This window comes from Anabrus simplex, chromosome 3 (assembly GCF_040414725.1).
Source record: "Anabrus simplex isolate iqAnaSimp1 chromosome 3, ASM4041472v1, whole genome shotgun sequence".
Lineage (NCBI taxonomy): Eukaryota > Metazoa > Arthropoda > Insecta > Orthoptera > Tettigoniidae > Anabrus > Anabrus simplex.
Window position 1 is genome coordinate 104169507 of NC_090267.1, and position 22808 is coordinate 104192314.

General features: G+C 38.2%; 1 protein-coding gene across 1 annotated transcript in view; it reads right to left on the reverse strand.

Annotated features, from left to right (window-relative positions):
- The window catches only part of LeuRS (Leucyl-tRNA synthetase), a 427288-nt gene that overhangs the window by 47847 nt on the left and 356633 nt on the right, over nt 1–22808 (reverse strand). The window contains exon 17 of the mRNA XM_067142663.2: nt 8181–8393. Within this exon, the coding sequence (XP_066998764.2) occupies nt 8181–8393 (213 nt within the window). The remainder of the gene's footprint in view (nt 1–8180; nt 8394–22808) is intronic.

The following is a 22808-nucleotide window of genomic DNA, read 5'->3' on the forward strand; positions in this document are numbered from 1 at the left end:
AATTATGACCAAGGAACCATCTTCCTAAACTGCTACATACAAAATTGCGCATGCTCTTAAAGTCATTCACAATACAGCAGATGGTCAACGACCTCAGGCACAACAGTGAGAATGGAACAAACCAACAAGATAGCTTATGAGGAACCACCATCACGGAAAAATAGAAACAGACGCAGACAACAGACAGCAGCCAGCAGTTCAACAGCCTCAAGATTACCAATAAGTGAGTGTGGGCTGTGGAGAAGCACACGCTCAAAATCATTGCAGATTCCTGGACACCAAGTGCAACAAATATGGCAAAATAAGGCACATTACCAGGGTGTGCAGGTGAGGCCAAGGAACATGAATCAGTTTTTGGATGCAGACTTTCCTGCTGAACAGATCGATTTGGTGCAACATTTCAGCAAGACTGAAGTTGTCTGAATGACAGAGGCTTGATGTTGAGGTAGAAGGCACCAACATCAAGATGCAAATGAAGGTTAGGTAGGCTCAAACAGAATTTTCAATTACAGCTGACTGATTACAACTTCGCCAGCTACTCAGGCCAATGCATCAACTGCACAGGCCTTACCCTGGTCAACACCATGAATGGAATGACGATGAAGGAACGTTACCTCTATGTGGTCGAAGGTGGAATCAATAAGCTTCTTGGACTTGAGTAGATATCAAAGTTCATCAATGAGATAGACATCGAGAGGAAATTCGCAAACTCAACCTTAATTCATCAGGTATTTATGGAGAAAAGTTTTTTTCCTAATCTGTTTTATGTTGCACCGAGGCTGACGATGATGGGATGGGAAAGGGCTAGGAGCGGGAAGGAAGCAACTGTGGCCTTAATTAATTAAGGCACAGCTCCAGCATTTGCCTGGTGTGAAAATGGGGAACCACAGAAAACTATCTTCATGACACAAATCGGAGAAAAGTTTAACACTCGATCAAGAAAGCCAAATGAAACACCTTCTCTACTGCTACTCTGATATTTTTAGTGATGTCCCTGGGAAATTGATGGGCCTGCCAGCAAGGATGACTTCACAACAGGGGCTACACCAGTCTTTCCATGAGCCAAGGAAATTCCACTGGCACTGTGAGATGCCTATTCCAAAGGGATTGTAAAAACCTATGGCGATTTTGGTATCAATCTAGTTAAATATCTGAATGGACATTGACGATGCATGCCATCACCAAGGAAAACTGGAAACTGAGGATTAAAGGCAACTAGATGCCCAAAAGCCATCAACTCCTGAAGAAATGTATGTTGCGGCCTCTGCCAATTTGGGCTCTGAAGGACAGCACTCTAATGTCTGACCTACTCAGCCCAGCAAAATGGTGATCAATTTGATGAAAAGCTCTCTCTGTGGATCAGTGGTGCAGTGGTGCAGTGTCCGGCTCCATGGCTAAATGGTTAGCGTGCTGGCTTTTGGTCACAGGGGTCACGGGTCGATTCCTGGCAGGGTCGGGAATTTTAAAACCATAATTGGTTACTTTCGCTGGCACGGGGGCTGGGTGTATGTGTCTCTTCATCATCATTTCATCCTCATCACGATGCGCAGGTCGCCTATGGGCGTTAAATCCAAAGACCTACATCTGGCGAGCCGAACTTGTCCTCGGACACTCCCGGGAATAAAAGCCATATGCCATTTCATTTCAGTGGTGCAGTGTTTGCCTCCTGATCCAATAACTGTGAGTTCAAACTTGGCATGAGCAGTCCCAATTTTAAAGGGCGGAAAAAAGGTCCAGCCAGTCCTCTATGTCGTACAGTATCGGGACCTAAAATCTTGGGTTACACTTTTAGTGTTTGGCCAACAATTCTTTATTTTTAACTTGACAATAGGGTCTAGTTTCTCTGACTTCTGGCAGAGTAATATGGAAGATCAAACGTATGATGCAGGCAGTCTAAATTGCATCAAATCAAAATGCTTGCACATGCAGCATAGTGCATACAATTATTAGTTTGATGAAATGATCAACCAGGTATCCACAGCCCAAAATTAATGTCAGTTGTTTATAGAACCTTCAGCAACATCGCCAAGACTTTTAGAGCAGTAAGGTAAATCCAGGACAGATGCCGCTCCGGTAGAGATGCCGCATACACTGTAGCTAAAGGTTCCCATCGTTACAGCTAGATGGCAATATGTGTGGTTTTTCAGTTTCTAAGGAAGAACTACTGTCTGCGAGTGTGACGAAATTTGCTTGTATATTATGCCAATTATAGCCGATATCATGAGGCGAGTACATGTTTTCTCCTGACAAAGTTTTTGCGTGTGTTAATTTATTGTATATTAAGTTGGCTTCAAATGCTTAAATCAGACGTTTTTAGTACAGTAGACGTCAGAAGCATAACTGTAGTTGAGAGTAAGCTAATTTTGGGCCATGATAGCCTTGAGGTATGAAAACAGGAGGGTGCGGCGTCTCTTCCTGATAGTTGGGAAAGTTGCCGCACAACAATCCTGCTGAGATGCCTCATTGCTATCAGATTCTACAAGCGATCTGGAAACATTCAATACTATTCAGAGTGTACCGGTATTTTATTCGAATATTTTATCGTCTCACGATTCTTAATATACATAATCTATTTTTATTAATTTCATTGGTAACATTATTTTGTTATATAAAATTATATTATTTTCAGCAATAAAAATTTGCGACATGCCTGCTCAGTATAAAAGTAAGGGCACTGTTAAAAGACCTCAATGGGCACAGGAAAATTTAAGAGAGGCTGTTAAAAGACTGAAAGCCAAGGAAATACTGATAAGGGAGGCAGAATGATACTACAGAATTCTGGAACGAACACTGAAACTTAGAATGCAGTCAAGAAATCTGGAAAAAGGCTCTCTGGGTCCAGCAGGTATAGCTACTTCAATAATCACCGAAGTCAAAATGATATTCAAAATAGGATGACTGTATCCAGTGTTTGAGTTACAAACAGTGACTGAAGGTATCTTGCTCTACATATAACGACTGTTGCAGCAAAATTGCTAGAGAACAAAGTTTTAAGAAACAATCTGTAAAAACTTGTAAGAGGATAAACATCAGTTTTTAATTCAAGAATCCTGCCTTAGACATGTTTCCAAATTACTGTGTCAGGACAAAATTATATTCATTATGATTTTGATGTTTCCTTTATGTAACACGAGGGCCCCGTGGTGTAGGGATAGCGTGCCTGCCTCTCGCCCGGAGGCCCCAGATTCGATTCCCGGCCAGGTCAGGGATTTTTCTCTCGACCTGAGGGCTGGTTCGAGGTCCACTCAGCCTACTCGATTGGAATTGAGAATCTATCTGACGGTGACATTGCGGCCCCGGTCTCGGAAGCCCAGAATAACGGCCGGGAGGATGCGTCGTGCTGACCACGCAGCTCCTCGTAATCTGCAGACCTTCGGGCTGAGCAGCGGTCGCTGTGCAGGCCAGAGCCCTTTCAAGGGTGTTAGGTGCCGTGGGGTTTTACATAACACAGTGAAGAATCCATTGCACATGCACATTTATAGTAAATCGAAATTAAAATATGATTAATTGAATGTTGTAAATTATCAGATAGATTCTTTTACCATTGAATGATTATATTATGTAGATATAATTGTCTTGTAGTACGTTCTAGTGTTCGGTTATATTAAAGTTGAAGAAATTGGCTTAAATTTGATTTTGTCATTAATTATTTTACTTGCGGCATCTCTTCCGTGCAAAGTCGGCATCTATACCGGGATCTAGGGTGAGACGCCGCAGATGCAACAATTCCTTTGTTCCCTCCTTTCTCCCATTTACTTTCAATTGCCAATATTTTGTTCATCTCTGATCAAATGTACATGTTTTCAAATTATGCTCGATGAATTTGCAACAATTTTTAAAGTAAATATACTGAGATATAACAAAAGACATAAAATGTGCGGCAACACTACTGGAATTACCTTATGTAATTTCAATCAAATAAGTGCAGTACAGAAACTAGTCAGTTGGCAGTGTGGATAGCCATTGTTTGTAAAATATTCTTAGCAACTGTGAAGCACTCAAAGGACTTCAAGTGAATAAATCAGCAGCAGAAATGGGATCATAAGAACAGGTGCCATAGATACTTTTATAAATTATATTTAATTTGTAGCTAAATTTAGTCGAATTACATTTTTGTACAGTGAAACCTCGTTAGAGTGTTCCTCACTGACATGTTTTCTCACTTAAAACGTAAATTCAAAGTTCTGATTCCCATTATATTAGATCTACATAAAAATTCCTCACTTATCCCATCACAAATTTTTGCTATTACCACCTAGTATGATCACATTTTTCCTAGACCTGAAAATGTTATCATTTCTGTGAAAAGAATGTGATTTTCAAACAGCTCCTGCCACAGAAGGCAGGTCAGAGAAGGTTGCACAATAACAAGAAAAGGTCTTGAATCACTGAACTTCACAGGGTAAGTTGCACCTTCAAGGTAGGGTTGGGCAGACCGGAACAGTCAGTTGTTCCAGAACATTACGAGCTTGAGGTGGAGTGTTTCGGTACAGTGTGCCGGCACACGGGACTGTAACTGCGCAGTACAGAGAACTTCGTGAGGCAAGATGAAATGCTCCGCGTCAGCAGGAATGTGCTGCTGTACCGGACGTGCTGTGTGTGACCAGCATAAAGCTGCACGGAACATGAAGGAACAGTTGGAACACTGAAATTCGCGCCAATAATAACGTTTAAAGGCTGCTTTTAGGTTAAAGATTTTTTTCGATCAATATGAAATACACATAACACGGTTACAATGGCAGTACAGGTGTTTAAAAGAAACTAATCCAAGGATATTTTCACCCGTCAAATATATCAGCCTATATTGTGAGCAATTAGGGCCAGGATAAAACTTTACGGCACGTGAAAAGCAGCCAGAACTCTGAAATAGGTACCCAGAAAATCATGTCTAAATTTTGTTTTTAGGATAAGAATGTTTTTATTCATTCTGAAATACACCTGTCACAATTACACTGGCAGTAGATGTGTTTACAAATGTCACAATGTTATTTTCACCAATTAAAAATATACTCGCACAGTTGAAGGAACATTTGTCAGTATTCTATTTACATACACAATATACAAGCAGAACACGAAAATAAAAATTGTGGGATGTTTAAGTTTCAAATGCCTCTTTAATGTGTCGGTTGAAGATCTCTTTGGAGGCAAAATAGAAGAACGTAAATTGCATTTCACTCTGCCCGGTTTTATTCTAGTAAAAAAGTCGTAAACAAGACTCCAGTGCAACATTATTCAATGTTTACTGTCTTTCGTTCGGTATATATTACTAGGCTTCAATGAAAACACTCTTACAAAACAGAACACACTAAGTTATCCGCATGTACCGAAGGCCAGTTGCCGGTGCAACGGAACTCACAGAACAAAGAGGGTACGACGGAACACTCCAGCACGTGGTGGCACACTGCCGGTACGACAGTCAGCTAGTGGGCGAAGGGCAGTGCACAGTGGCGCTTCTGACGGGATAATGAGTCACTGTCTTGGTCCCGCCTGAGAATGTTTCGGAACAACTGACGCTTCATGTTTCGGAACAGCAGAACATATCTGTGCACCGGCACAGTGTGCCGAAACAGGGACATAGTGCCCAACCCTACTACTGTTAGATTTACGAATGTTCAATTTTGTTTGTTGGTTAGGAGTGACATTGCTGAATAACCCAGCGAGCTTGTTTGTGCTTGTATTTCACATTCCATTCAGAACTTGAAACTTATTCTCAGTTGAGTAGTACAGTGAAGAATAGCGAATATTTGTCATGATAGCCTACCTAAGGATTAGGAAGATAATTGTGTGAAGTTGGCTAGTGTGGTGCATATTTGTGCAAAGTCCTTCAGGAAGTGGACTGGCATTTGATTTTTTTCTCGCATCTTCGAGATTCAACCCGAGTTGGACAAAGTTTGGCTGCATTCAAAATGGCGGCCAAAGTCATTCTCTGACACATGGCCGAGTGTAACCTCCGAACAATTCATGGTTGAAGAGTGTGATCAGAAAATGTTTAGTAACTCAATGGTCTGAAATATAAGGCTTTAACTAATATTTATTTTAGAAAGAGTGTAGTCTGCAATAATATAATGATACTCTTATTCTGCAGATGTTTCCATAATTGTTGTCGGCTGTTTTTCATGCCTTTCAATAAGCCCTAATGGAAAGGTTTTTGTACTTATTCTCTTGTGTTTTTCAAACTTTTTAATACTCTCTTATTTAGAAATGGTGGGTAGATAAAGCTTTCACACTACCTGCACATATACAATGTAAAATGTTGAAAAAAACCCCAACATATCAGGTGTTTACATATCTCTGTTGGATAGTTCCTATTCACGTATTCAATAGTACATTTTCTTGCTTAACACATTCTCTTTCCCTGTCCCCTCCAGAAATGTCTTAACAAAGTTTAACTGTATAAAAATGTACAGTATTAGGGTCATGCTGAAACTAATGAATAATTTTTATGAACCAGAATTTGTTAAATTACTGAAGGAAAAAACCACCACCACATACTCCATCTTAATTTAGAGACTTTTCTTTATTTTTCAACATGTATGTATGTGTTGTATGTTGCATATTCAGGCCGAAGGCTGGTTTGATCCTCCAGAGCTATGCCAACAGCTGTCGTAAATTGTCTAGGCATCACTGAAGAGGCGTACTAGGGAAACGAGGAGTGAGGCAGTTCCCCGTTACTTTCCTCGCCTGCCAAGCCCACTTAAATGCACGCACCAACCGAACCTATGAGTGATATTTTCATACCATTCCTAACAGGGACTGGCTGCATAAGGAATGGTATTACTAGCATCGCTCATACCTCAGTCACTTTCATATTGTCAAAGCCAAGGATGAGACTGAAACAGGTCAATGAAAGTAAAAAATTTATTCTAGCCCATACTTGAAGACATAGTGCACTGTAAACACTATATCTCGCCAGCAAAGGCATACTTTTCATGATAATTTCCACTTCTCAGCACACATTTTCCCCACTGTACTTCAAGTTCGACAATGCTCTTGTGGTGAAACTCCATTCCAGCAGCCCACAGACATTTCTGCAAGTCTTCCATCATTTCACAACCTTGGTCTTGCACTTGTTCATTACAAAACTGAAAAGCTGAGAGAGGATGCCAAGTTAGGACTGTAGGCAGTGTGGCAGAACCTCCCACCCCTTGTTCCCAATTTCCTTACTGGCTAACTGAACAGATGACATTGAAGGAGGATCAACTTTCCACGGTATTTATCACACAATGCATGACGGAGCTTGTAAATCATTTGGACATACCAGAGTGCACATAAGATTTTCCCAAGTTCAAAAAATTCAACCAGAATGCAACAAACTACATCCCAGAAGATGGTGCCCATAACTTTCCAAGCATACTGCACTATCTTTGCTTTTTTTTTTTTTTTTTTTTTTTTTTTTTTTTTTTTTTTTTTTTTTTTGTCAGTGACTTCTGTTGGTGCCATTCCATACTCTGTCATTTTGTTTCAGGTTTGTTTCAGGTTCAGGAACCAACTTTCATTACCTGTCCCAATAACCAATAAAAAATATTGTTAATTCCGATGTCTCTGAAGAAGGCCTTGAGCGATGATTTTTATCTGAACTTCACGGTCTTCTGTCAATAAATGAGGAACCCAGCAGGTATAAACTTATTGATATCCTAAGCTATCACGTTCTGCAAATTTACAGTAATTATAACCACAGTGATATACATTTGTTTTCTTTAATGATGATGTCATATCTTCCCACATTGCATTTAGGGGATGCAGTTTGAGAATGAATGCTGCATAGTTGATGTTTGATGCTCATGTTTCCATCTTTTGAGATGTTTCACCCATATCCTAATAATACTAGCACCCATGCACACATTCCCCTCCCATATGCATGCTGAAGACTGTGATGCATTTCAACTGTAGGAATTTCCTCTTGAACAAGGAATTCAAAGAGCACATTCTTAAAACGAGACGTCACTGTTGGCCATTTTATTATAACTGCCTTCGCTCACACTACCTAAGTTAATGACATCACAATATCTCAGCGTGTCATGTAAAATCTGTAGATTGTGATAATTATCTTGGTTATATTACCTCTGGATTCTGATTTTTTTTTTTAATTGCTCATTAATATCAGTAAGACCTTTGTACCTGTAAAGTAAAAAATACCCATTGAATATTTCAGCAGTGATGCATCAAAATTCAATACTCACATCCAAGGTTTTCTCCAGATACACAAGATTCTCATTCAATACAGCCAACTCATCAAAATCAAGTGTGAGATTAAGGGCATGAAGTCCAACTTTTTCAACTTTTTCACGAGTTGCTTGAACAAATGGCATCACTCTTTTCATGTATTTCTTTAATTCAGGTTTGCCATTCATCTCTGAAGATATTAACTTATTTTCAGGCAAAGAACCATGCTTCTGTAACAAAGAAAGGAAACATCAGAACAAATTCTACACATAGCAAAATTACATCTTTGGATCAAAACAAGCATTTACTGAGAAATTCATTTTAATAAATTGCAATACAGATATGAATTGAGATACAATCATTCTGTACAATGAAACTGAGAAAACCCAAAACTTAAAATTTTAGCTTTACTTGTAAATGTTCTATCTGTGTAGGGTCTTTCTTGATTATTTAGAGAAACAAGACAAAATTAGGTTTGAAATAAGAAAACTAGATAAGATGGGTGCAGCTAAAAACATAAGCAGGAAAACTATTTCCACTAACTCTAATGACGACAAATTTATCTCTGAACACAAACAAATAATAGAACTTAAAAAAGAAAATAAAACATAATGACTTAATAATCACAAAGGCAGATAAAGGTAAAGCTACTGTCTTAATGAATAAAACTGATTATGTACCCAAAACTAAAGAATTTTTCAATAACAACACATTATTTAAAATAATCAAGAAAGTCCCTAGCCAAAAAATCCGGAAACGACTAAAACAAACTCTAAAGAACTTAACATTTCTTTTTACAGACCATGAAAAATCTAAATTAATAACCATGAATCCAGGCCTTCCTACAGTCAAAGCCTTTCCAAAAATTCACAAACCTAATATTCCTATCTGACCCATTATCAATTATAGACCCAGTCCACTCTACAAAACATTCCAATTCATTCTAAGTTTCCTAACCAAAAATTATCACTTTCCCTCCAACAAATCCATTAAAAACCCTACCAAACTGATTGAGAAGTTATAGGCATTTAACCTATAACCTAACCACTCCCTCCACTCCTTTGTCATAGAAAATATGTATCCGAGCATACCAATTTCTAAACTTCCAAAAATCATTGAAAATAATTTAAGTAAATACAGTTCTCTTAGTAAACTAGAAATACAAGATTTCATTCAGCTTCTAAAACTGGTCATCAACAATAACTTCTTTGTTTTCGACAAAATTATATATCAACAGAATGGACTGGCGATGGGATCACCTTCATCAGGAATTTTAGCTAGTATCTATTTAGATAACTTAGAACACACAAAAATCAACAATAACAACTTTCCAAATATTCTCATATGGGCCAGATACGTGGACGACACATTCGTCATTATGGATGAATTAATCAAGAACGCGGACTCCACTCTTCAAGACTTGAATAGTATTGACCCATACATTAAATTTACACTAGAGTTAGAAATCAATAAAACAATCAATTTTCTAGATATAACCATTATTAGAAATATCTGTGGTCTCTCTTACAAAATATACAGGAAACATACACAAACCGCTAACACGATCCACAAAGATTTCATACATCGCCTAATGCACAAACGTGCAGCATACACTAGCATGGTATATCGAGTTTTTGCCATAACCATGACAAAGAAAGATCTTAATAATAAACTTAATACCATAAGGGCAGTTGCCAAGTTCAATGGATACAACAGGCCGTTTATAGAACAAATAATAAACAAATATAGGTACTGGCCTAAAACCAAACTCATAAAAGAAAAAGAAAAAGAAAAAGCTATTTCAACCACATTCACTTACAATAACGATGTCCACAAAATCACCAAACTTTTCCGGAAACACAATGTAAGAATTTTATTCAAAACTAACAATAGAACCTCTGAAATTTTACATAACTCTGCATCAATCAATACCCCTAATATTTACTCCAAATCTGGAATATACAGACTAAAATGTAATGAATGCAGCAGCTCTTATGTGGGTCAAACAGGACGTAACTTTATGATTAGATATTCAGAACATGTCAACGCGATGAGGCACAATAAGTTCTCTGCCATGGGTCTACATATGCATGACACTAATCACAAATTTACCGACATTGAACAACACATGGAAGTTCTTCAAACAGCAAATAAGGGACCCATAGTGAATATTATTGAAAGTTGTTACATTAACTGTGATCAATACTTCAACCCCAATTATAATTTAAACAAATTTTACGAGAAACCCAATATCCTTTTCGATCTTTTAATCAATTGGCTTAAAAATACCAAACTATCGAAAAACAGTTCGATTTTCCAACTAATCCGTAATACACACTCCCGTCAATTACTCCCACTATCTCATCCTTCTGCCCCGCCTTAGTTCCATTCCCCCACAGGTGCCCGCCTCCTTTACCGCTGCACACACACACACACACACACACACACACACACACACACACACACACACACACACACACACACACACACACACACACACACACACACACACACACACACACACACACACACACACACACACACACACACACACACACACACACACACACACACACACACACACACACACACACACACACACACACACACACAGTCCGGCTCCATCTGTGTAACAAACATGTTCAACATGCTGCTCAAGGTGAGTCAATCATCATTTAATGATTCTAATGATTCTAGTAACATCCATACATTGCTTCCAATGTCTAACTTGGCTAATTTCTTCATCAGGTTTAAATCAAAGTGGGAATTCATCTCTATTTATATCACGAGCTTACATGATCAAAGTAAATTTCCCCGGAACCACCTAACATCAAGTCAATAAGTGTCACCCACATAGACAGCATAAAACAGCACAAATTCACTTATCCCGGATGTCCACAGACTGGACTATATAACGAATTGCCGGAATTTTAAGAATTTAATATTACAGCAATCAAATGTAACATAATCTTAACTTATCTCATGTATCATTACAGTAATGTATTTTATAATGTGTTAAAATGTGTTTTAGATGTTTTAGGAATATGTATATAATTGTTAATTAAGGTTGATGATGGCACATAGATGCCGAAACTAGTACTATTTGACCATTTGACATGTGATTGAATCACAAATAAAATGTCACTGTACTGAATAGGTGGACCTTGAAAGAATTTTAATTTACTCAGAGAACATGTTATTCAACTACTTACGAGACTTAACTATATGAAGCTCTGTCCTTGAATGACATCTACCGGCATGTCTAGTAACGTTCGCTGGCCGGTGAGCCGTGCTGATTTGTAGCCTATATTCTCCGGGCCTTAAGAGTGAGTCTCAGTGTCTCTGGGCAGTTGCTAGCTCACTGTCAAGGAAACTGGACGGATGGAAGGAGATTTCCTAGCAATCATGGCCACCGTAAGTCGGTATTGCAACGTACCGGCATTCGTGTTGGGTAACAGCTAAAAATGCCGATTCAGTTCCCAAAATGAACTAGATCTAAATTATTTCTTCTTCAGTGTCACCTTGGAATTACTGACACACCATTTTATAAGGTAACAATTCTGCTTATTTTCCAGCCAGAGGGTGACTAATATTTGAACACATTACTCCATGAAATTTCATATCAATTTGCAACTGTGAGTATTATAATATATTATCATCATCATTTACTTTACCAGGAAGATACTGTGAATGACGATTGAGATTGTTTACGTGCTTCTCCTCATCACTATCTTATTACATAAAGAAATATTTAAAATTACGAAGTGTTTAAAGTTCCATCCTAGCAGTGTAACTTGCGTGTGACTATCTTGATTGCAAATGTTTCGCGTTGTTCTGCACATATATTTTGCTATGGAAACTTGTTTCGAAAGAAAGTTGATATTTAAGTTATAGGGTAATGGCTGAAGCTCAATTACAGTTATTGTAATATACAAGGAGAACACCGGTCATGTATACACATTTTTTTCAAAATTTTTGTGTTTCATGTGTTTGGATTTTGACGGGCTATTAGCTCCATTGTAGGCCTAACATTAATACGTGTGCTGTAATGTTAATTGCTAAGTTAAGATTTTTATTTGAATCATTGTTTCACTCAGTATCAAGGTAATTTAAATTAGTATGTTTAAGTAAATGTCTTGCATTGTGACATAAGTTAGTGTGGGGTTGTTATCTGATCACCCAATTATCTCTCATCCACATTAGAGACCTATTGTTGCGTCAGCTTCAGTACTGTCAGTTGTTGTTGGTAAATAGATATGACCTGTGCTTCATGTTTATAAAAGTCATTGGATGCAAATTACAGCAAGTTTTTCTTTTCTCTGGTTTAAGCAATTGAATAAGGTAACGTCAAGTGAGGTTTGGTGAATTATGAACCTGATCTAAATTATACTGTCACTTTCTTAATTTAATGAGAGGAATTTAAAGTGGTGACAGATGACTAATAATAGTCAATTACCGTATGTGACCATGTTTGGTAAATGGTATACCTCACTTACAACTGAAACAGTTCAGGTACATTGGGTTTGTGTTAAAGGAAATGAGATGAATTTAAGAATTTATTGAATAGCAGGTGGATAACTGACACTATTAGGTGAGGCCTCAATGAATGTAACTAAGCTAATAAATTAAACAAAGGGTACATATGACAAAGGCAATATTGAAATTTCAACATATATCATCAAAGAGTAATTAAATGGTATTTTACATAGTTATGGAGTTATTTTAAAGAAGGTACATTATCATTTTACAATTTCTTTTCAGTGTCAGTGACTGTAAGAAAGAGATTATTATTATAATTATTATTATATTATTATAATTTTTTCATTTGGTTGGTTTATTTAAGTATAATTTGCTTTTCCTTTAACCTTCATACTGCTAATAAATTGAAATAATTTAAATATTATTCGGGTTGTTATTTGGGTTAGTTGGCGAGGTAATTATTCGGTATGGTAGCAAACCCATTTTAGTTTGTTGTGAGGATGGGAATCAGCATACTTTTCACATTGGGCGTTCCGGTGGGGAAGAAACTTTAATTTTAAGGTAAGTGTTCTATGTAATTGAGGAGTTGGATGCAATAACAGCGTAAGTAGATTTACGTTATTTTGAGAAACAGAAGCTTGAAGTTTATAAATGTTCTGAGTTAAAAGTAATATTAGGAATCAACCTGAATTTCATTAAAAGACGTTTGAAACAGCCAGGAAATGTATTTCCCCAAAGAATTTTATTGATCTGTTAGCATATAAAAAAGACAGAGTTATTTAAAATTTCCTTTTATATGCTGTTATTGCATGAAGAGCAGGAATATTATATTTTGCCATACACCAGTATTGATCAGGGAGATAGAAAAGCATGATCGCCCACTATAGAGGAACAAAAGTGGCAGTTTATCACACCTCAGTTCTCTAAAATGTCCAAACTTACTCAAATTAAGAACAAATTCATTAAAATAATTGTCAACTAAGAAAGGTAAAAATACGTTTATTCGTTATATAATATTCACCTTTTTCGTTCTTTATTGCGCAAAGGGCCGAGAGAGGTTTGTTACAGTGTTCTCCCCAACTATAGTATTAGGCTACGGTAATTCCCCACCTTCCCCAACAAATATTTGAAATGTTACAAAATTAGAAACACTGCTTTCTGAACAACTTTTATTCCTATTTTCATTTAAAAAGTGATTCTCTAAACTTAAAAAATGAAAAGAAACAAAAAACAGATCACAAAGTATATAATTAGGATTTAGACATTGTATGTCTTACTTGTTTAAAATACTTAAATACGGCATCATTGACCAAAATCAGGATGATTCACCTTTCACATGCTGCATTAGCAGACTCTAGGGAATCATTACGCACATATGACTTTCACACACCACTCAAAATTTTCAGGTTTTAAGTATTTCATTACTGAAAGAACATCAACCCTTTTGTCTGCACTAGCCACAAAACCTTCCCTTGCGCTCGCTGACATCTTCTCCAGCCAAATAACTGGCAGCAACTGAACGTGCCGCTCGTGAAGCATGCTTCATGCAATAACAGCGTAGCGCATGGTACTGGTTTTAGTGTGCTCCTGACCTCTATCGGCACCCTAGCGAACTAAGACCTGGACTAGGTTGTAGTGAATGGACCGAGAAATCCCAAAACGGTATTTATGCAATAACAGCGTAAGTAGACTTACGGTGTTATTGCATCTAGCTCCTCAATTGTTGTTTCATTGTGTTGACTTTATCATTGTGCTTCTTCTCCAACCCATTCTTGTCATGCATCATCACAGCCGTCTATGGGATTGCATAGCATAGCCTTGGTTGCTAATACTTCTTATATAGTGGTGAGATGCAGGCATAGAATGCTTTTGTATACCGCTTTTCCCACACTGGTGGGGTTGTGGCTGTGAAGTGTGTTGCACATGTGGATCTAGCCCTATTTTATGGCCAGATTCCCTTCCTGCTGCCAACCCTATATGAAGGGATGTATTTCTGTTTCTGTGGTGGATGATAGCGTGGTGCATTGTGTGAATATGGTGAGGAATGTGTCGGGATGAATACTAACGCCCAGTCTCTGAGCCACATAAATTAACCTTACACAGTTAAAATCTCCAGTCCCATAGGGAGTTAAACCCGGAGCTCACTGAACCGAAGGCCAGTAGGCTGACAATTCAGCCAAGAAGCCAGACGAATGGTATAACAAGTAATACAAGATTATAATACATAAATCTAAAACAAAAGTACTAAAATGTAGCAGAATGAAATCAAAAGAGAAAAAATATCAGATTAGGAAATCAAGTTCAAAAGGAAGTACATGATTATTGTTATCTGGATAGTCGTATAACCTATGATGGCAGATAATAATAACAATTACATGACCTGAGCTACGGTGTGCAGGCATTTTAATTTGACGCCATCTGGCTGCCTCCTCAACAATTTCGAACTTCCGTTTCACACTAGGCCTACTTGATGATAGAGTAAACGGAATCTTTCTTGAGCACCTATGGCTGAGTTTTAATTAATTTTGATGAGTGAACACCTACTGTATAGCCAGAGATCTTTTACATGCCGACAATGCCCGAGATAGAGTGTCGAATGGACTTTTTCAGCCCTACAAAAATTTGACTACCTCTGCCCTCTTAACACTCTTATTCATAACAGTAATGAACAAGATCATGAAGTCTTTCAAGATAATGGACAATAGATTGAATGCCCTTTCATTTACTGATGATATCCTGTTATGGGGAGAAACAGAAGCTGAAGTACAGAAAAACTGACTACATAGAACAATATGTTTGTTAACTTTGAGCTGAAGGTAACACAAAGACCATAAAATGGCTATCAACAGGGAGGAACAAACTCAAACCTCTTTCTGGAAGGAACTAAATTAGAATCAGTTTCTCACTTCAAATACCTCAGAAGTACAACCTCCGAATTACAACACTGTCAAGCAGGAAATGCACAGCAGGTCACAGAAAGCATCAAACTTTTACAATCAAGTCAGAAACCAACACTGGGACAGCAAAATACCACAAAAAGCAAAAACAACCATGTACCACAAATACTTCGTACCGCTTCACACGTATAGTTTAGAGGCAACCCTCTAACAATGAGTATAGCAGAATTCAGGCAGCAGAAACGAAGTTCATTAGAACTATGTGTGATGTGGTGTGTGTTTTACTTAAAATCATTTTAATTTTAAATACTGATATGTTTTTTACATTTTTAAATTTATAACTATTAGGTTTTTCGGTCTGTCAAAACTAATTTATGAATCACTAAATTTAAAAAACATAACAGATCATACCTAAAAAAAACAACTTAATTAAAATAGAATTTTCTATTTCTAACAGTTATAAATTAACTGAGTCAAAACTGAAAAGAAATGGCTTCCATTATAACAAATAACAGATTGACAAGTTTTCAAGATCGTGTAGTGAAATTATTGGACACAGTATAGACCAAGTGCCAAATTTGATGCTCCTCATTCAGCTACACAATATAACAATGTTTCCAGAATATCACCAAGGACAAAGATCTGACTGAAACCTAAAGATAGAACTCCAACATGCTTACTGGTTATGTAAATCTGCTGTCCTATTTCCTGTTTCATCATGCTTGCATTCTTTCTCTGGTAACGTGTGGTAGCATGGATGGATTCTGATTTGTGTCCTGGAGAGCGGTTGCGTTGTTGGGAATGCTCCTGTTCATGGAGGGCTCCAATTTTCTTCCTTGGGGTAAGCACTTGCTAATTTTTTGTCTTATGGTTTATGTGTCAAAAGACTGGGGAAAAGGAATAATAGTACCAGTCTTTAAGAAGGGGGGCAGAAAGTGTGTGGTAACTATACAGGAATCACATTCTTATTTTATTCCTGTGTTCAGAAACGTAGGCTTTTGAGACATAAATCCGCTTTAGGGTCTTTTTAGCTATATTTTGTTGGTTTTATTGTGCCTATAAATCCCTATATCAGGGGTTGTGCCTATTTGGAGTATAATTGCCTATTTGATGCCTAAAGAGTGTATTTAAAAAATCTATTTTCTTCCAGTGCATTTATATTGTACGTAGTGTGCTCGACAGAATTATCTTCTTATCTATTTACCCCACAAACAGAAATGGAAATTCTCAGATGTTACCAGAAATAGTACTAGGGAAATTTCCATCGGGACAAACATGGAACAATTTGACCTCGAAGCCTTCAATCCCTCCAACCTCCTAAGACATATGCGAGAATCAGTCAACGTCGAACTATGTTGCACAACCCATATGCCCTGTATCCCCCTTTCGATGCAAACTGTTGTAAGCATATGCTTTATGTTCAGAACATGTTGTGATTCATTGTTAAGTGGAAGAAGAAGAATAAGAATTAGAAGAAAATCGTTGAAGTCCTACTGGTTGAAGCAGTGGATCACAGGGGATACCAATTTCACTACGGATGGAAGGGTAATCTGGCAAGCTTGTTGTAAGCAGGTAAGTTAATTTATTCCTTTTACCTTTTTTGTGATTGAGAACTATGATCGCATTTCATTGTAGGATATATAGGCCTATTAATTTATGTATTGTGGCAAGTTGTTTTGTTGCAACGCTGTATTAGTCGTGAACTTTCAATAATTTATATTGCTAAAATATAAATAATCATTGAATTACTGAACAAGGAGTTAGAACGCCGGTGGTCTCTTGTCACAGAATGGATGAAAATTAAATCGGTGTTTTGAACTGTGCTTCATTTCCCGTGAAAATAGAGATTTACAACTGAAATGCAATTTTTAAAACTCCCTTTAAAAAATCGTGAATTCTATTACACTTCCGGTAAGCTTTCACGAAACACAGGTTGCAGATCCAATGTAGCCCAGCTAGGACGATGCCACAGCATGTTTTACAAGGTTGCCAAGACTATATTTACAAGACCAGGCCAGCGAAAAGACCGTTGGTCTGGATTGGTGAGGTCCAGTTAGTAACCTTTGTGCTTGTGGGGAGGAGCAAAGAGAGTCTCAGGGGCGTAAGCTCTAGCATCCCCTCTAGAATCTTGTTAAATTGTGACAAAAATAAGGTTTTTGCCGCATGTCACAGCAATTTCAAATTGCGCAGTTTCTAATCTTCAACGAGGATGGCGGCCTTCTGGGCACACATGATGCAGGATCTATTGCAGGCAACAGAAAATAGTCTTCATGACAGCTGTCCCGGCTGACCAAATTGGGCGAATAGAAACAAATAAAATGTTCACAAATTGAGATTTATAGTGCCCCCATTTTCATTCTTCTATATAAGTAAGAATACTGCTAAGGCCAGCTTGATGGGTCCTTGGCAAGCATAAAGGACGGATCTCTCCTCTACGCTACTCCGGTATTGTTTCACGCCTCTTTAATTATATTTTCACACGGTGAACTCGACACAATACTGCCAAATTATAACTGAAAATCTTTGAGGAAATATTTCCATGTAAATTACTAATTCCCTTGTTACTACTTTAAAGTTTTGTACTTCTAGAAATATCATATCTGATAGTCTTTATTTTATGAAACAAATGCCTGATATATTGCCAATTAGCCCAAGTGTAGAAATTTAAGATATAGGGACAATGTAATTTATGCCAATTTTATTATTTTTTAGATCAAATGTGAGAAAAATACCACATAGATCAACTTAGAAATAGGCCTCCTGTGATGCATCTGATAAGAGTACAGAAATCTGTATCAATGCAGCCTTTCTACCAGTCCACTTTGGGCAACGACCAACAACCATTTTCTTCAGACCTATGCACTGCAATGTTGGGAGCTAATATCCCCCTGCATAAACCGAGGCATCTTCAAATTTCAACAAGCTGCCGGGAGCAATCACCAAGTTGGAGAAGAGTGACATGCCCCTGGTGGAGTCATTTAGGATTGTGGAAGAAGTCAGGGGAAGTTTTGACCTCTGGGAAGGCAGCCGCTGTCAGCAAAATAAAACCAGATGAAGTGACTTCATTGAAGTTTTGTCCAATCACTTCATGTGATGTTGAGAGATCTTTCCCTCAGTACAAAAACATTATGCACGAGAGGAGAACAAGATTGTTACCGGAAAACTTTGAAACGTTGCTTGTAAATTACTTTTATAGTAATTGAGTGTATTATTAAATTATAAGTAATTTTTCATGCCTATTTTAATCATTAGTGTCTATTTAAATGCCTATTTTGGCTAATTTAAGAGCCTATATGCCTGCCTATTTTAAGTGTTTTTAGTGCCTATAATTCTCGTCTCTACTTATCACAAATGGCAAAAATAGTGGAAAGAATATTAGAGAGGAGAATGAAAAGAAAGGTAGAAGGAGTGTTTCAAGAGGAACAGTATGACTTTAGAAGTGAAAAATTTACAGTGGACCCAATCTTCAGCATGAGACAATTAATGTAAAAGAGTTGGGAATATGGAAAGAATCTGGTCATGATCTAACAAAGGCATACAATAGTGTTCCCAGGGAGGAGGTATGGGAAAACCACAGTCAAAAAGAAACTGGGTACACAAACAGTAGAAATGTGCAAGCAATGACAAAAACTGTGTCGGCAGCATACAGACTGCTTTTGGAAAGATAGAACGGTTTAGAAATGAAACTGGACTGAGACAAGCATATGTGTTGTGGCCTTTTTTTGTTTCTAATGGTTATGAATGAAATTGTGAAGGAGACAAAGAAAGCATATGGGAATAGGGAGATGAAGTTATTCTTTTTGCAGATGATACTGTGGTTTGGGGAACAAACTGCAAATAGGTACAAGAATAACTTGATGCACTAAACATGGAAATTGAAAAGTATGGTATGAAAATCAACGCACATAAAAGCAAGACCACGGCGGTATCTGAGGAGAAAGACAAAAGAAAGACATTGTGAAAATTGGTGTTCAGGGCCTTGAAATTGTCGACAATTTTAAAAACCTAGGGAGCGAATTAATGCAGAATACAAGGCTGGACACGGAGATTAGTAAGAGGGTGCAACAGGGCAATGCACTCCATCAGAGTATAAGAAACCTTATCTGGAATAAGGAAGTACCAAGGAAATGTAAAGGGATAGTGTACAAAATGTATTATACACCCGTTTTGACCTACACAACTGAGACCTGGACAATGACACGTAGGCAGAAGAGTAGAATTCAAGCCAGCAAAATTAAATACCTAAGAATTATGATAAGGAAGGACAGACTGAGAAACAAAGATGTGAGAAAGGAGGTCGGAATGAAAAACCTAAATGAGAGAATTGATAGAAATAAACTAAGGCATTATCTGAACATGTAAAGAGGGTGGAGCAGGAGGGAATACCTAAACAGATGATTGAGATGAAGTTTGAGGGAAAGAAAGCAAGAGGGAAACCTTGGTCAAGGTAGATCAATTCAATAAAGAGGAGTACAAGAAGAAGAAACCTGGACTGGAAAATGATGGAAGAGGCATGGTGGAAGGAGAGAGGAAAGCGGAGAGGTGCCATAAATACTCCGACCCAGCAGGAGCTGGATAAGGGGAAACTAGGACGATAATGGTTTAAATTATTGTAACTTTAGTAACTACTAGCAGATATACCCGTGCTTCACTATGGAATTCTACACTGTGTACAGAATTATAGGTTATGTAGTATAACGTTGTGAGTAAGACTGTATTAAACTGCATAGCTCTTAACGTTATCCTAGAAACGTGACGGGGAAGTCACCAAGTCACCAAACATCTTTGTTTATGTTAAGACTGGGTTAGGAAATTTTCATTGTAGGTAGGCTCTTTTGCCTACCATCAGTCACAACCAAGTTGGGGAATTTTCATTATAACGGCAGACTCTCACTCTGCACCTGCCATTTTACATCCTCAGAAAGACTGCCTTAGTGGTTTTCCCAACTGAAATCAACATAGGTCATTATGACACCAACAGTAGGAATATCACAATTAAAAGCAATGCTATCATATGAAATACTTTATCAATGAAAAACCACACATTTTCTCACTTTTAACGAACAGTAGTACGCTGGAATGACCATGCTGCAGACAGCCGTGAACACTGCTCTGCCATTATTCCGTTAAATGTGCACGCTGCTCATTTCGATCAGTGTCTCAGAGTAGGGATTGAATAGCTGGAATGCCATGATGAACCATTGTGTTACGTACCAGCAGTATCAGAAATTGCATGAATCAGAGGAATCTTATGCTAGAGAAGAAATCTAACTCGCCCGCTATGCCCCGCCAATATTCAGGCAGGTTGTTATACTCGGCATGCAGCAGCAATCCCAACTATCGAAGATGAATGGCAACATAACAAATAACAAAGAACATCACAACAAACAATGGTCAATGTAATATTATTGTTGATCAATTTTATGAGCTTTCGATATTGTAGGTGTTCATATTTAGTTTTCTTCCGACTCTGAAATACCACTCTTATTATAGTCTGTACGGTAAAACTGAATAAAACATAAATGATTGGAAACTGTATCCTCTATGAATTCTGTTATGTAGTACTATTTGATAGGACCAATAACATATTTATTTAAAAATTAAATTTTTGGCGCCTTCCCCTAAACTACCATTCCATCCAGGGTGAATAAAATTGTTTATAGTTTACACTGTAGTTTTGTATTCCCCGATTCTATACCAATTTTCATTAAATTCTGTTTACCCATTTTCTCGTGGCTAGGCGTTGATATGGATTAATCATAAGCTATAAATTTCATTTTTGTTCCGTACTGAAGTGCAATTATATATATATACATATATACATATATACATATACGAGGGCTATTTTTTTTTTCAAGGTCCGATTGGTCACAAAATGAAACAGCAGTACAAATTTGATACTTTTCTATTAGTAACACTTACTGATACATCACAGCTATTTTTCAACATAGTCGCCTCGCAGATTGAGACATTTGTCGTAGCGTGGTACCAACTTGTCAATGCCCTTTTGATAGAACGTCGCCGCCTGCGCCTGTAACCATCTTTGTACGCCGGTCTGCAGCGCCTCGTCGGTGTCAAAACGCTGTCCTCCTAGCCAGCGTTTCATGTGAGCAAAGAGTGAAAATCTGATGGAGCCAGGTCCGGACTGTATGCTGGGTGATCGAAAACGTCCCACTGGAAACGCTGCAGGAGGTTCGTGGTGGCAGCTGCAGTATGCGGCCGAGCATTGTCATGGAGGAGGACAATGCCTGATGACAACATCCCTCTCCGCTTATTCTGAATTGCCCGTCGTAGACGTTGAATAGTCGCACAGTATGTGGCTGCAGTGATGGTGGAACCACGTTCCATGAATTCCACCAACAGAACTCCTTTCCGGTCCCAGAACACAGTAGCCATACACTTTCTGTTGGAGAATGTTCGCTTGAATTTCTTTGGCTTACTTGGGGAGTGCGAATGCATCCACTGTTTGGATTGCTCTTTTGTTTCTTCCGTTTCAAAATGAACCCATGTCTCGTCCCCTGTGACAATTTTGTTCAAAAAATCCGGTCCTTCATCATGGTAGCGCTGGAGAAACGCTAAAGCGGCGCCCATTCGCTGTGTTTTGTGACGGTCAGACAGCATCTTCGGAACCCATCTCGCACAAAATTTGTGGTACTGAAGTGTCTCACTCACAATTGTGTAGAGAGCTGACCTGGAAATTTCAGGAAACGAAGCACTCAACACAGAAATTGTGAACCGACGATTTTCTCGAATTGCCTGATCCACACGCTGAACAAGATCATCGGTTGACACACGCTTCCTTCCCTGGCCGCCTGCATCATGGACGTCTGTATGCCCTGCTGTAAAGTTCCTGCACCATTGTCGCACTTTGCTGTCACTCATGCACGTTTCAGCATACACACGACTTATTCGGCGATGAATGTCGGCTGCATTGCACCCCTCAGCCTGAAGAAATTGAATTACACCGCGCACTTCACACTTGGCGGGCGAAGCGATCGTTGTAGCCATGTTTACGAGCGCGCTGCACGTTCACTACTGACGGGACTGAGGTGAGGCGCATAACGGTCATTTCAGAGACGTTGCGCAACACATCTGCGCAGCGGTTCATCATATATTCGCGGGCGTTTGACGTTCGCAACCGATCGGACCTTGAAAAAAAAAATAGCCCTCGTATAATAAATTATATTACATAAGTCCTGGGACTAGTTTCAGCGACTTAGTGGTCATCTTCAGCCAAATAAAAATTAAACAGATTATGTGATAACTAAA